The sequence below is a fragment of the Neodiprion pinetum genome, chromosome 4, assembly GCF_021155775.2.
Source record: "Neodiprion pinetum isolate iyNeoPine1 chromosome 4, iyNeoPine1.2, whole genome shotgun sequence".
Classification (NCBI taxonomy): Eukaryota; Metazoa; Arthropoda; class Insecta; order Hymenoptera; family Diprionidae; genus Neodiprion; species Neodiprion pinetum.
In genome coordinates, this window is record NC_060235.2 from 31394131 (window position 1) to 31410706 (window position 16576).

Below are 16576 nucleotides of genomic sequence, written 5' to 3' on the forward strand. Positions count from 1 at the left end.
GAATAATCCTATGATATCGAAACTGTTGTGACTGTCACAGCGAAAACGTGCTGGTTAAATGATATAATAACCGACGAGCAAATTATATAAACACTATATTTCATTCAGTATGTCCATAGAAATGTGAAGTATGTGGACGATTGGGAACAGACTATATTAAATACCAACTCCAGCAAGTGGTACGTAATTGAATCACGTTGCGTTAAACTTTTTGCAGCGAACATAGCAGACATATTTCCGCACGTTCACTTTGCGCCGAACGCGCATTCTTCATCCGCGAAGGAATTTTGAATTTTATTCAACATCGTATAACCGGGGAGTAACTTTTTCACGAATGCAGACATCATTAATTCCAAAGTTATACTGCAATCGACCGGTTATTACACAAAGCTAAATAACTCCCAGGATTCAATTTTCAACGAGGCTATAAATGAAAGGGATACATACCGTTACAAATGCTGATATTTTGCAGCAATATATAATACACGAGAAAAGAAACTGAACGTTCACTAGAAACAGGACACAGCAAAATAAAAAAAAAAAAAACTTCGCAATTATTCTACCGTACCTGTGTTAAAGTGTGAAGTAGATCACTGAATTATATAACACGTTATACAGTATTTTGTACTTTCCCAATCTATTTTCGAAATATTTTAATACGGATTTAAATTTTTGATACGAAAAATTACGTTTCGTTCCATTATAAAATAACCATAGAAGAAAGCGAGTACTTTTATAGGTATGAAAACGGAATGAAATTTATACAGTACCTCCCGAGGTTTAGAGTATATGAACTATTATTTACGTAAGTTGTGGTAATATCCTCGTGGAAGTCGGTGCTTACAGACGGTGGTGGTTTTTACCGCGAATTCGCTAATGCATAAGGGAGCACAAGCAGTAATAAGGCTGCTTGTTAGCTGGTGGACGGCTGAGGCCGACTACGGATGGAAGGAGAAAAGCGGAGAGAACCGTAGAATCTGCCCCGTCTGATTATATACGAGATTCTTCCACCACGTGTGATTCAGCTCACATTTTTCTAACAGAAACCACATTTTTCTCATAACTCATACGAGGAGGCAAGCCACGTCATAATTGGCTCCCTGGCTTGGTTAATATAATAAGCAGTAAAGTCGTCTGAGGGTTTCTTCGGAAATCCCGAGAGAATGTTTCGAGAGATACGTAGCCAAGTTTTAAAGGCTTTACCATCCATCGCGCGACTTTCTAAACAGTGAGTGAACATTGTTAATTCATTGATTTTTTTTTCTCAACATCATAAATAAATACATACACGCCTTGCTAGAAACAATTCGTACGTCCGGCATTAAATTTGAGCAAAACCGGTTAGCGGGGTTAGAACGACGGGACGAAGGCAGGGAAAAGGTACGCGTGATTTCAAAGAAGTATTATTATCTCGTCAACCGTGGTTCGTGCTATTAGCTTGAAATTTTCTACGGTAGTTGGTGCTTTCTACAGGTATGCAGGGTATAACCCAGCCCCTTTCATGAATATTTTTTTCACAAAATATCCATCATACAAGTTACATCATAATAGGCAGTATACCAACCAAGTTCCGTAGGAAACTTTGACCAACTAATTCTAAAAACTACAGTAATGACGAAAACCAAGATGCTTCGGAGCGAATAAGTGAATCCAGGAAATGTCCTACACATATGTTTGTAACATTGGAAGTAGAGGCTCGATACTCGCTCAAAGCTATCACGCGATAAGACGGTACTTCTGCTAACAATTTCATTCGCATGGACAGACAGAAATTCCATTAAAGAGCGTCCGACCCGGATTTCAAGTTTCGCGTGGCAACTGGCCCAACTCTAAGGAATCAGGAGCCACAGACCATGAACCGGGAACAGGGATCCTCGTAACGGGCTTACAACGTGTGTCTGTGTAAGTTCCCGTATTACTCTGTATGACGTCGCAACTCTCCGTGCCGCTTGGACTAGTTTTAGTTCAGTTGAGTTCAGCTTAGCTTACCGAGATTGTCACCTAAATCCACAAGTTTCCCTTACCCTGTGTGTACAATGTGTACAATACACATACGTGCACGCGTTCAACCACTGCCGTACAGATAGTCTCGACTACTCGTACGATCCTACCGTCATGAAGTGCTACAAGGAGACACGCGTATGGTTTGCCTCAAGGGTTGATCACTTTGTACCCTTACAACTCGTTTGCAATATCACTCTTGGCTCTGATTTGATCTAATTCAATTCTAATTTCGTCTCTATCTAATCGGATGGAAATATACCATAATTTCTAGATCTGATTAGTTCTAAACAGATCTAACAATATGTAATGTACAGATTTCAGTAGATCTGTATACACATAATTAGATCTAAATATGTCTAATTAGATCTACAAATTATATAAGGTGAGATCAAAATGGATATAGACAAAAGCCGGATTTAATTAGATCTAATTATATCAAATCGTATCAATTCATTCTTGCCCGGGAGAAAATAGTACATTATGTAACAAAGAAATAAAATCGAAGATTACCCGAGAGAATAACCGACTTTTCCTACTGTGTTACGCATAGGAATTTATTACTGACACAACTCTGGTCACATTATTTACTTAAAAGTGTTTTCCTTTAATGTGCAAGTGTGATCTATTAGTCTGAAAACTATAATATGATTGAAACTTTATAATAATACAGAGAGATATAGTTCAAAACGGAAAAGGAAAAGAGAAAACCAGAAAAACTGAAAAATTGATATGCGCCGATTTGGATTTGTAAGGTCACCATTATCACGGTGACGGTTTATAAGGTGAAATATAAGGTCATGTAAATGCGGGAGGAACGCGCTATTTTTTCCCACAGATGAGGGAAAAAGGTAAAGAAGGAATAATATGCCATTATCATCCCGCTTTTCAGGTCAAAAAAGTGAATATTATGGCTGAGTCGGGAATAAACGAATTCTGCTCGTGATCTTCTCAAATAAATATTCGTCGTTCAATTACGAAACGTACTGTCGCAACAACTGTGAGAACGAGAAGATCTGTTCAAGTATCATCTGGTCTTATCACTGTTAAATATTGCGTTAAAAAAGGGTAATGATAAGCTCGATTTAAACAGGTTTCGTATTTTTTAACCACGTAAATTCGGCTTGGTCGCCGTTTTTTTTAGAAAATGCAGTCAAAATTGTGATTATTGACCAGAAAAATAAAAAGTCCAAAGACTCTCGTCGTTTAGTATACCTATGTTACTATGTTTCAAGCGTAAATAAGTAAAGTATCCGGGAGGAGAATGCTTCGTTCATGATATTGTGAATAATTTGAATAGAAGTTGAAATAACATGCCAAAAACAGATCGGCGATGCTGACTAACTTATATTAACCAAAAAAAAATATGTTCTTCGCAACCGGTACAACGTATAATAGAATACTAAAGTATGGTATTGCAGTTTAAGTTAACATTTAAATTTAGGTACCTGGAGTATTTCGAAGTATATCCCTGAATATCCGGGAAAGCAATCGAGTTGATATTCCTGAATCAATCTGACGACTTGTCGTGGAACGATTTTGAAATGACATGCGGAGAATGAAATCGAACGGCGGAATTGGTTTCATTTGCGGAAAGCTACGTTAAGAACTAAGATTAATTGCGCGATGCAAAACAGTTTCAATGGCGGATAAGGAGCCGTCCATTTAGCCTTACGTAATATCTGGACAGCCCTTAAAAAAATCGTAAAAATACCACTGTAAGTGTATCACTAACACCTTTCAGGCTTGTCGTGAAAAACGCGTAAACCTCCAATTCAATCACATAATTCTAGTATTAGTGGCATTATTTCAATAATCAACAATCACCCATATCGCAGCAACCAAATACACAATAATAACTAGAAGTTTGAGAGTCGTGAGAGATCGAAAAGCGGAATACGAATTGCTTCTACCTGTTAGATGGCTTCCAGTAAACTCGAAGTCGTCATCCTGGTCCCAGTGTTTCAGGCTCAAATTAGACAGCGACGTCGCATTGGCGAATTCCAGATTAGCGAAGTGCCAATCGAGTATCTGCCGATCCTTCGATGATAAATACACGTCACTGTAATATGAAAAACGACACATTCATAATATTTTTCAAAACAGATCACGTTCTTTCGCCTCGGTGTTGATTGTGACGAATTTCTCAAATTGAAACAGATAATGCTAAAAATTTATTTGAGAAAACATTTGAAACAATAATTTATGAGGATTCATCGCTCAGTATTTCATCAAACAGATTATCACAAAGTAAAATCTGATGTGAAATCAAAATCGATTAGCTGTAATTAATGCAATCATAACTACCTTGGCGGTGAGGCTTCAAGCTCTTGCAACTTTGCTTCAATTTCTTTTTGCTGCTCGGCAAGTTGATCCCACTCCTGTAAATAGTAAAAGTCTAGTCATACGTGATTTTCTGACTCAAGTATGTCGTAAAATTTTAAGGATTGCTGATCAAAATTACCAGTTTATGCAAATATCATCATTAAATTTACAATAAAGCAAAACTTATTTCAGAAAATGACGATTTTAAGACATACCTTGCAGGCGTTGTTAATATCACGCATTTTTGACCGAATGACAAATTCTTGCGTAATGTCACGTGATTGTGATTTGCTCTCCGACATTTCTTTATACTGTTTATTCAACTCTGCCAAACGTTCTTTGATCGCAATCATCTGGAAGAAATAATGGAAATTACTCGCACTATTCGATGTTTTCTGGCACAATTGTGTTATATAGCTTCATGTAATACTCACCCTGTGTTGATTTGAGATCAATCGACTCTGAAGTGAAAGCACAGAGCGCAAATGTGCAACCTGTCGTTGTTTGACTCCTTGCTCTTGTAGACGAATAACCCACTCCAATGCCTGTCCAAGAGATACAGGCCTCGTTGAAGCTGTTTGACCTTGTTGGTTAACTGCAGTGGCTACACCACCAACGTAATTAAAGTCGAGCTGATGAGACAAATACGATGTGGCCTCCAATAATCTGTTGAATTCTCGCTCAACCATCTCATCTTTGTCCTTCGGTACCTGAGAAATACAAATTACGATAACAGACTGTCGATCACCAAATAAACCTTTGTCTATCCTAAGAGTATATTATTAATAGAGATATTTGGAAGAGGCGTAATCAATCCAAATAATACTCTTGACTTACAGTTTGACCATCACTTTCATACAATGGACACTTTTGTCGGATTTTATGTAATTCCATGTTGATTTGCTTGCTAAGGGTAGTTACTGGGTTTCCACCAAGTCCCGTCACAACCATTGCTCCAAGATCCGCGATGTAAGAAGATTTTCTAAATGTTGCTATGCGCCCACCGACGCGATCCTGAATGAATACCAAAATATATTACTAAAGGTAACCTTTAGATATTTCTACGTTGCTTTTCAAAGAATATAATCGCATGAAAAGTAATTAACATGAGGAAACAGGATTGCTGCACTTCATCTGCATGTAAAAATTGAATTGCTGGTTTATCGTAAGTAAGCTGATAATAAGATCAAGCCCGATAGATGAACAGCTGTTAAACTCGTCATTTTTTTTATAAACTCACAGCAGTTGGATTGGATGTTTATTCATTATCGTGAATCGATACATACTAAGAATGGACTGGTAAAGCATTAGCATAACTGCATGTTACCACTATCCAATGGAAAAGTGCGAATTTTTGTCATTTGTAAGAATAAGAAAAGGTACTAATTGATAAAAAGAAATAGCAAACTCACCCGAGCCTCAAGCACAACAACTTCTAATCCGAATTGTTGCATTTGCTGGGCAGCAGCTAATCCGGCGATTCCAGCACCAATTACTATAACTTTACCCAATTTCTTCACCGGCAATGGCTGATACGAAAGAAAAGTCATAACACAAATAATTGATGAAAAGCGAATTTTATGTAAAATGCAGGTTACATTCAGATGATTTAACAAGACAACTTACCTTGAGCCGTTTAAAAACACCAAAATTAATGAAACCGTGGCGTTCGAGAAAAGCGTGAACTCTGCGAACAAGTATCGGATCACTGTTATATGGCGCTTCCACAGCCGGCAGAGCATTTTCGATAATTAATTGCTGCTTAGGATTTTCAAGCCATAGCTGCAGCTAAAATATTAAAACATTTAATTATTATTTTATGAAGTGACGAGAGCTTCAATTTTGTAGCGGCAACAGAAAGGAAATAATTCTGAGTTACGGGTATTCTCAGATATTCAAATTTACTCATTTGGTGAAACAAATTAAAGAGAAGTGAGGGGCAATAGAGTTACACGTGACTAATGTAACAGAGAAATATAATTCGATGTTTAGAATGGATGAGACTAAATGAGCATAACTCACCAATCTATTCCTTATATGAAGAAATACTTTCTGAGTCTGCGGCGGTCCTCCAGATACGTCAAGGAAGCAGGCAGCCTCTGTTGAGGTCAGCTTTTCAAACGGCAGGCGACTTTGGAAAGCTGCGCCTTCCAGCCCAGTCAATAATTCTTTTACTGAAATCGGTATAGATTATTATGAAGATGTTTGAAACATTGTCAAATTCATGGTTCACATGCACAAAATTGCTGATGGTAAAAAGATATTCTTAAAAGGTGAAACGTGTGTTAAGTAGTAATTTTAGCAGCAGATGCCTACCGTGCGGATCTTCGTGATCACTATCCTGTTCGTCTTCCTCTTTAGCTTCGACTTTGGGTGCAGTTGACGTTTCTGACGTTTCCTTTTTCGGTTCAGGCAAGATTTTTTTTTCTGGCGTGCCAAGGCCAGTTTTCGATTTTTCGGAAGTATCGGATGCATTTTCATCATCAATTTGATTGTATTTTTCTTCCATCTCTCTGTACTCAACCTATAGAACGGTGTTGAAAACGTTATTGTTTAGCATTGTCTGGAAGTCAAATAAATTTGAACAATATAGTATGAGAAGCCTTACACCTTATTAATGTAAGAACTTGATCATCTGTAAAAAATCATTAACTCTTGTACATTAAGAATTTCTTCAAACATTTGACAAAAATATGACATAACCTCATGTTCTCAACTGTTCTTATGAGTACAGCATCTGTTTGAAAGTTTCCCAGCATGATAATGATTCCGAATATACAAATATTTTGTATCAAATCTTCGCAAGTCACGATCCCAGTAAAAATTCTACTTTCACTTCAACGTTCAAGGAAAATGACAGGACGCTGGATACGCGATTAACCTCTATCGCAAAATGAGCGATAGCTTGTGATATTAAACGCAATGGTATTCAGCATCATTTTTAAGACTTACCTTCGCCTTCTTTCTTCGGCTCATTCTGCTAGTCCTTATTAAATACCTCGTTCACGTAAGGTCAGCGGAGACAAGTAATCCACACACTGAACGAGGGTTGTTTGTTTTGATCTCTCTCCAGTCCCGATCCACCGGCACGTTGCCAAACGTTGCGCTGCGCTGAGTAACGTCATCGATTGTCGTTCCTCTGGGAAGTCGATACCTCGCACGCAATAGTCGCAGTCAAAACTACGCTCATAATTCAAATCAAACCCATGATCGAGAGTTGGGGAAAAAAGTTGACGGAACAATTTAAAAGCGGCGTTGACGTAAAGATGTATCGGGCTCTGTATCGGGCGCTTTCCTTTTACATCAATTTTCTGATGCAAATCACTTGGTGTCGTATTGCGTTAGAAAACTGACGTAAAAGGTAAGCGCCCGCCCAACATATTCAGTACAGAGAGAAACCTCCTTTCAGAGGTTTCTCTCTGCTTTCAGTATAGTCTTCAGTCAACGATCACACCTGGCCAAATTTTCGTGATCAATACTCTGCGGGTAAGTGGACCGAAGCTGTGTTGCGGATCCGGTAACTTTATCGGTGGGTACCGTTTAACAGGCAGTACTATAAAACATACCGCTGTCCGATTAAGATGACCGTCTTTAACAGTGTTCGGTCAGTTCACATATATACCAACGTTCTCCGTTGATCTTTCAGGATCCCAGATCGAGCTGCAGATTGAGCTAAAGAGTTAAGACAAAATATAAATTACCTTCACTGTCAAGCCGATTTAAAGCGTAAGAACATCGCCTTGTCCTAATCATGTACCTAGGAATACCAAGAGTTTCGTGAGTAAATCTCCGCATCGCGCCGCAAATAGGCAACCAGAGCTACAACTGTCGGATGTGAAATGTAACGTCGGTTGCCTATTTGCTGGCGTCGAGCAGCATACTTTTTACAAAACTCCCAATATTAGATTTATCTGTTTGCGATGGATACAATTACCGAAAAACTGAAGTAAGAAATTACTAAACAAATTGGGCGACACTGCGCAATATTCAAGAGATAAATTTATTTCCACTATACAATGGATTCTAGGTAATTAGGTTACACAAGTTGGTGAAAAACATTTATCTCTGAATTCAAATGTGAACTTCACGATCAAGCTAGACAATTTATTGACCCGTTGAATCTATGAACTTTGTTGAATAGTGATTTTCAGCTAATGAATATCTGATACATGACTTTTCAATTATGCGAGATGGATAAATCTGTGAATTCCTTCGTTTATTTTTCACACATACTCAAATGGTCAGACTTTTTTCCTCACACACACTCATGCGATCATGTTAGATCATACATCTACGTCTATTTCAACAATCTGCAAACACGGGATGCGTTTTATTCGTCACCTTTTGAGAACGTGAGGCTTGTAAGAAGTGATTGGTTTCTCAATTTTTCTAATATTTACCAAACGGACAGTTTTTTTCTGTTTTTGAAATCAGGTAAATAAAGCGCACCCGTAAAATATCTTTCTAAACCTACAACGAAATTCAAACTAATATAAATTCAATGGGGATTCAAACACACGATGACAATTTAACGATTTTTTAACCGAAAAGAGACGCGTGTCGCTGAAAAATATTTACGTTATTCTTTACGTCTCAAAGTGTTGAATATAATTTTTGTACGCACTACGGCTAGCACCTAGAACTTGTACGCGTTGCCAACAGCGGTATTCAACCTTGAAGAAATAGAAAAATAATTATAAAATCACCGCAAAGAAACACTGAAGAAATTGAACTCTTCAAGATCCTCTGTCAATTTTTTATTTAAAGTTATGAAACGAAATGATATTCGTTTTACTACAAAGTATTGAAATTTATTCGTACTGTGAAACATGAAAAATGGTTGATCTGTAATAATCTTCTCCGTATAAAACCTGTGAAGTTCTCCAGAATATTGTTATTGATGCAAGTACAAACAGTGTTGTAATTATTTTACAGCACGTATATCATGAAAGTAGATGTCGAGGTGGACATATTGATATCCATTGCGATTTAACTCTGTACTGACTACTTGTAGACGTCATGCAATATTATATATTTATGTACAATAACCTTCAAACGAGTTTTATTTATGGATGTGGAAGTGGTGCCAATGGGTAGGAGAATTCTAAGCAAAGCCAATTTAACTGCGCAAACCGAATTCCCGTAGTAGTTCATTTTTAGAAGGCGGGCGTGTAGAAATGTAATTTCACATTGTTTGTCGAGTGAGTTAAGATTTGTTATCGCGTACAATTCATCCGTTTTTTAAGGATTACCGGGATGAGTAGTGTTGAAATCTACTACAGCTGTGAACTTTTAATATAATTTTAATTGGAACGTTTTCCGTAGAAAACGGCATGCCTTTTCTAATGGGGCTTCTTGAAATCATGCAGTATATACATTATACATTATATACATTATACACCTACATACTTAATTTATCCGACGATGTGCGTCACGTACGTAACTCAGGCATTCATTTACAATACAAGTTAGGAAAACGAAAGTCGTCTCATGTCTTCACTTTACATGAACGTGCAGACCGTAAAAGCGACTGCAACTCCCCTATAGTTCGAACCTTGTTCTATTTGTGAATGGGATTTCAAGATTCGTTTCAAGTTTGTACCAGTAGTCCACCTCCATTTCGATAAGCTGCGTGTAGAACATTATAAAAATGACCAAATTTAACTGCATCAATGGTCGAAGAAAATGGTATGGTATAAAGTAAAAAAAAAAATATAGCTAAATTCCAGTATTACCTTCAATTTCAACTCAATACAAGTATTAGAAATTTTTTGTGCTGATTTGTGAGTACTCGTTGCAGAATTCAAAGTATGTTCCGTATCGACAGAGGTCACTCATCCAGTGCAGGAGTGAAAACGGTATTGACCAGCCTTTGCCTTCTTCTTATTGTTAGAGGAAACAATGACCTGTAAGGCAGCTGCAGCAAGTTTTAAGCCAACTATCTGGAATTAAATTAGCTTATTCATAGAATCACATGCTACATGGTATGAAAATGAATAATTATGGACTGCTGCAAACGACAGGTGGTCGTTGATATTATACCGATAGCTGCAATCGAAAGTGTAACACGCGTCACAATCTCGGAATGATACTTGGTAGGAAAAGTTTGCACGCTTAAGTCGCAAACGTAATGGTAAGCAGCCACTCTCTTGCGCGTGCAGTGATTCTATTTTTGTGTACTTACGTTTAGTCTCCATTAAGATAACGATACGTGCCCACCATATTGCAACAATACGATTCCTCTTCAATGCATTGTGCAACCGCGTTGCGCTGCGACGTTCCCACTGCAACAGGTACTCAAAAATTGCGAGAATAAAGCCGCTGGGTGGGTAGTCGAAAGGTGTTCGAATAGGATTTCCTGTTTTCACCTGTCTGCGAAGCCGGTCGGTCAATTCATTCGATATCACTTCTGAGAGCTATAATTAGAATGTTCTTTCTGCGAAATCATTACAAGCACGTGTGGTTTGATCGAGCCACAATATATTACGCTGCAACCGTCAACCACAACCGCAACTATTTGTCAATACTTTATATTTATACGTTTTTCCCGCTATCCGTTAGTATCTATGAATTTATGAGAAACTCTGCACCGTAATTTTATACAGTGGTAAAACTGAATCGTTTCAAAGTTAATTATCCGTGGGAATTATTTTTTAATTCGAGTCAATTATTCGTGTCTTTTTCTACCAAGTCGCTGACAATTAGATTTATCGTTATACTGATACGTTAAAGTGACAAGTAGGCCATGGCTCAAGTTTACCCAACATTCGAAATTTTCTCAATGGTTTACCTGTATAGCTGTCATTTATACACGCAATGATTAACTTTCGAAATCTGAAAGTAGGCCTCAAATTTTACTTCAGCCGATACATTTTGCATTGTGTCATGACGACTGTTCGTAAACAGCTGTGCCAAATGTAAGCAAGCATGACCTTAGTTATAGTGTAATTAACAATCGATCATAAATCTATGATCCGCCAACGGTACGTTATAACCACTTGTCTCTAGAGACAGAAAATACAGTCGACAAGGTGCGCGCCACGTGAAACGCCAACAGAGGCAAAACGCGACTTTGTTGCGTTTCAAGTTTTTCTTCTCATGCGATATACAGTCGTACCGTGAGCCAAGAATAATTGCAATAATAACTGCTTCATTGAAAAAAGCTGAATTACTGTACCACTACCACCGTGGCTGTTTTACGTGGGTAACATTTTTTGCGTACACGTTTGACGTGAATGACTGATGAGAATAATGTCGAAAGCCAGAAATTGCTTTGCAGAATGAGATGTGTGTTGAATAATATTTAGGTGAAAATAAATCAAATGCAGCAGGTTTTTACGTACTTGAACAACGAGAAATGACATCATAAGCTTAAAAATTCGTAACTGCAGACCATTTTACTTCTGAAAATGTAAATTTTATTCGTGATTCGGTATTTAAGCATTACCGCGGTTCTAAACACTAACGTAGACTTAGACTGGTTTCGATACTTTTCTTTTGATTTCTATTCATTTAACACCCATAAAAATCTATTTCCGGATCAATTCACATAGTTTTTTGGTGATCCAATATTTTCCAAGTCGTTCAGCACCATCGAAATCTTATACCCTTAATCAAGAAACCGAGACTTGAAGAACAGTTTTAGAAGCTTTTATTTTGTTTATTTCAAAGGAAAAAAAATAAAGAAAACATTGACGTGTAAACAATTCTTTAGATTCTGAATAGGAAAATAATTAGTATGAATAATAAATTGAAATTATTTATTTGATAAGTGCTCTCGTATATTTAAAAGGTTGTTCTTTCAGATTTCAGAACCTTTCCACACATTTGAAAATTATTAAACAAGTACGGAGTTATGAAAATCCACTGGAACTTCGTTTTATTAGTGCAGTTTGATTAAAATTTAAATACCAAATTAAAAAAATTGCTTCGCAACCACTTAGCCTTGACATATGAAATTTTTGAAAAGGGGATTCTCTTTGTGTTGATGAGAACCATCAGTTCAAAACGTAGAAAAACATATGTACAAGTAGTAGTAGAACTCGTACATCCAGCTCAAAGATGTAGGAAAATGTTTTCAAGACGACGTGCGATTGAATTAAGCCTCACGTGCGATGGAGCAAGGGCGTCGTACAAACGCACGTGCTATGAGAAAACGGGTCGTTCAACTACGAGATTCCCATTCAAGACACATGTTAATCATCCGAACCGCAGCATCGACGTTCTAAGCTGCAATTACATCTCACCACGTGATGTGCGAATAACCCCACGTGTAATACGAAATGCATGATGAAGTTTGATTGACAGATTACAGTAGCTTCGACGACCGAAGTCGCACTATTATTTTCCAGTTAAATAATTATTCCATACCATTTAACGATTTTGGAGAAAATATGGTTAATTTAGTTCAAGTTGTTTTTCTCATTTATTCTGATATTCCCGAATTAACTAATCCGACAGTTATTTCAGACTTGAACGTATCGTCTATTCGGCTCGGTTTGCGTCTTTCGATTTTCGTAGCTTTCCTCCTACCTCTAAACGCCACACATACATATACTCACTATCAAATTATCTATGAAAACATATCATACATAATGCAACTATTTGATGCGACCCGAGCCGCTTAGCTGGACAGATTCCAAGACAATGATCAATGAATCACTTGTTGTTAAGCTATGCTAATGTATAGACTCCGCAAATTGCGGAGTACATATCAGGTAAGTGCAGCGCCTACTATTTACGGATGATTGTTTGTCCGATTTGAGATTCCTTTACAATGTTTGCTTATTCGTGGAAAATATAAACCGGCTGAGAACGGGAATTCCGATTTTTTCAACAAATTCTAAGAAAGAAAGAAACCTGTACTCAAATGCAGACGCGTCTTGGATCTCGAACTTGTAACCAGTTATCACCTTATGTCAATTATTGAATACAAGTATTGTATTTCATGACAATTTCAGAACCGTAACATATAAAATAGTGTAACACTGCCTTTACATCGGATTCATTGAATTGTTGTAATAAATATTTTCAGAACTGTTTCAGAACGACGTAAAGTATGATAAAGAATCCGTCAAACTCTACCGTATCTATCTTTCTTTTTGTTTCTTGTGTATCTGTTTTGTTAAGCCATTTATCACTACCAGAATATTTCATTACACCTGTCTCCGTCTCATATGTATTGGCTACACTATCCAAACGTACGACCGCAGCTGCCAAGAATTCACCTGTAAGCACGTATGACGTATGCGAAGGTCCAAGAAAAAGACAACTAATGATGCTCTCAAGGGGATTTCCCGTCTACCGTCCGACGTGAAAATGATTAAACTAATTCATTAGCCTTTCACGTCGTATCTTGACCACAAATACTCGTTTGAATTTCGTTGAAACTTTAACGTATTTTCATTTTGCAAGATCAATTACTATAATAACCTGCTATTATTGAATCTTGGTGATCGGTTAATTATGTAAACGTATTTTTTGTTAACGTTTCGGCCCGGATATGGGCCCTCCTTAGAACGATTTATTTATTTAACTGTCAAGAACAACATAAATTTTTTATAAGAAAAGTACAATCAGACATTGAATACTGTAGATGTAATACTCTTAGGGCTATTATATATTACAGGTTAGTGAGTACATTTTGATTAATTGAAAAAAAGATAGACTTAAAGTGTTATTTACCTTTTTATAGTAAGCGGACTAAAATACAGTCGAATTCATAAATTACAATTTGTGGAGACAATGTTCTTTGAGAAACGGTAGTCATTGTCGGCTCCTCTGGTTGTTTAACGTGTAGGAGTTACAAGTTGGAGATTAGCGGTTTGTAAATATTACTTAAATGTTCAACATCTTGTCTAAGGTTAACGGAATTAGAATTTTAGGACACACTAATTGTAGGACACACTAATTCCGTTAACCTTAGACAAGATGTTGAACATTTAAGTAATATTTACAAACCGCTAATCCCCGCCCACACACCACATATTGTTTAACCTTAATTAGACACATAAAATTAGTATCCCCATGGCACAGTTTTTTTTTTTTACATAATAATTTTTTTTGTTTTTTTGTATATATGTTTATATTTGGTTCACCTTCACTCTGGATCATATTTGTTTCTCCCATCAGTCGTTATTCACCTGTTGACCCAATCGGTTCAACAAAAAAAATTTTTGTTAGACATGGAGAACATAGTCATAAAGATCCCAACTCCACTTTCTTGGACATTGTGCAAACTAATTTTACTGCTAAAAAAACTTTCTTTAAAACCTTTTAATACATTGACACACAGACTGTGAAGATACATAGTTTTTTAATCTTTTTAATTAATGACCTCCAACTTGTAACTCCTACACGTTAAACAACCAGAGGAGCCGACAATGACTACCGTTTCTCAAAGAACATTGTCTCCACAAATTGTAATTTATGAATTCGACTGTATCTTAGTCCGCTTACTGTAAAAAGGTAAATAATACTTTAAGTCTATCTTTTTTTCAATTAATCAAAATGTACTCACTAACCTATAATATATAATAGCCCTAAGAGTATTACATCTACAGTATTTAATGTCTGATTGTACTATTCTTATAAAAAATTTATGTTGTTCTTGACAGTTAAATAAATAAATCGTTCTGAGGAGGGCCCATATCCGGGCCGAAACGTTAACAAAAAATACGTTTACATAATAATTGACCGATCACCAAGATTCAATAGAAGTTTACATACGAGGTCGAAAATTCCTACACTTCATATAATAACCTGCGGTGAAAAATACATGATGTAAGTATAGAATAGCTGCAGCCAGAGTAGCATGATCAATATTTTCAAGAAATTTTAGGTATTATGAATTTATAATAAGATAAAATTAGCAGCACAAAATAAATTTACTCACGAACGAGAAAAAACAGTCTTGGCCAAGGAGATGAATCCGGAGTCTCCGACGTTACTTACAATTATTTTGAGGCTTGTGTTGATTTATATAATTAAAGGCCGCGGTAACAATGAATGTGCATAAATTGATTTCAGAACTCTGTACTACGTGTAAATGCACTTAAGCCCGTGCAGAAATCATCACGAATTCGTAACTCACGAATGGTGCATTAAAAATTTTTTAAGTGAATTATCAGATTTCACGTATTGTCAGTTAATATTATGATACGTGTACAGAAGTGCATGGGCCTCGCTTACGATTCACTCATGGAATTCGCAGTTTATACTCATCTTCCGCACGATAATCGCTTGAGTGTATTCAAATAGTTACATTTTTACGCTGTATGTTGTACGATGTATAATTTACATTAAGCATCCAACGTTTCGAGATTATCATCACGTACCTACCGTGCCATAAAAACTTGTACGCATATATTCGTGTGATTGCAATATTTTGCGACTGGAAGCCAAAGCTCTTTTGCCGACACAGTGCTGATGGATAACTAAAACAATTTCATGAGCAACGAAATAAGTGTAAGCACGCACACTAAGGCGCCTTTTGTAAAAAACCGTAGATTTTACAGGTGTGGTCAAACAAAACACGTAAAACGGTAATCGTCTTGTTTCTTCAGTGACACGACAATGAATATGGAATATAGATATGCTGTGTTCCATTTATTGTATCGACATCAGTTGAATTGCAAAAAAGCGTCAAGACATTGATACGGTGAAGGCTTTATCGAAAATTAACCCGTCAGAAGAGTGTAACATTCATTCGGTAAGGCGATTCTCAATATCGGTACTTGATGTTTCAGTAATGAAGTGAGCACAAAGTATCCGGAAGATATCGTTCACCGTTTTATTCAAGCATCGCGTTATATGTCTCCCAAGATGAAAGTATAATGTTGCGGAAGAAGTTATCGAAGAGAAGAGTGAACTTGAATATCTGATGTATGTACAACGTGCGTACGGTTTCTTCGAAGAATCACAAATTAATTGCTGATATTCCGCAAGAGCCGAGCGACAGCAACCAAATGCAAGGTTTTAGCAATAAATTTATGCTGGCAATGGCGATGAATATTCAAAACCCTGCAAGTGCGTGTCGCTGCATAACATGAATCTACATAAAATTTTGATGATAAAAGAAAAATTAAAAAATTATACCTATTTTTAGATTTTTTAGTATTGCGCTGGATTTTTTGCCGCTCCATTATCATGCTCTTACTCAGGTGGATCTAACAATAAATACTGGATTCCCCCCTTTAAGCCATAATCTGAGACGCATTAAATTTGTAGATACTTTGGCACTGTCATGAAA

The 16576-nt window shown here is 36.8% G+C and overlaps 1 protein-coding gene and 1 long non-coding RNA gene across 2 annotated transcripts in view; one reads left to right on the forward strand and one right to left on the reverse strand.

Moving 5' to 3' along the window:
* Positions 1 to 10720, reverse strand: part of Su(var)3-3 (lysine-specific histone demethylase Su(var)3-3) — a 222566-nt gene extending 211846 nt beyond the window's left edge. The window contains exons 1-11 of the mRNA XM_046624541.2: positions 10511 to 10720; positions 7279 to 7506; positions 6643 to 6850; positions 6349 to 6500; positions 5953 to 6114; positions 5739 to 5855; positions 5164 to 5340; positions 4761 to 5036; positions 4542 to 4679; positions 4309 to 4382; positions 3915 to 4063 (exon numbers count right to left, since the gene is read on the reverse strand). Of these exons, the coding sequence (XP_046480497.1) occupies positions 3915 to 4063; positions 4309 to 4382; positions 4542 to 4679; positions 4761 to 5036; positions 5164 to 5340; positions 5739 to 5855; positions 5953 to 6114; positions 6349 to 6500; positions 6643 to 6850; positions 7279 to 7302 (1477 nt within the window). The 5' untranslated portion in view covers positions 7303 to 7506; positions 10511 to 10720. The remainder of the gene's footprint in view (positions 1 to 3914; positions 4064 to 4308; positions 4383 to 4541; positions 4680 to 4760; positions 5037 to 5163; positions 5341 to 5738; positions 5856 to 5952; positions 6115 to 6348; positions 6501 to 6642; positions 6851 to 7278; positions 7507 to 10510) is intronic.
* Positions 9457 to 16520, forward strand: LOC124218116 (uncharacterized). The gene is made up of 3 exons (XR_011176834.1): positions 9457 to 9527; positions 16074 to 16353; positions 16433 to 16520. It is a non-coding gene; the product is annotated as an uncharacterized lncRNA (long non-coding RNA).
* The last annotated feature ends 56 nt before the right edge of the window (positions 16521 to 16576 follow it).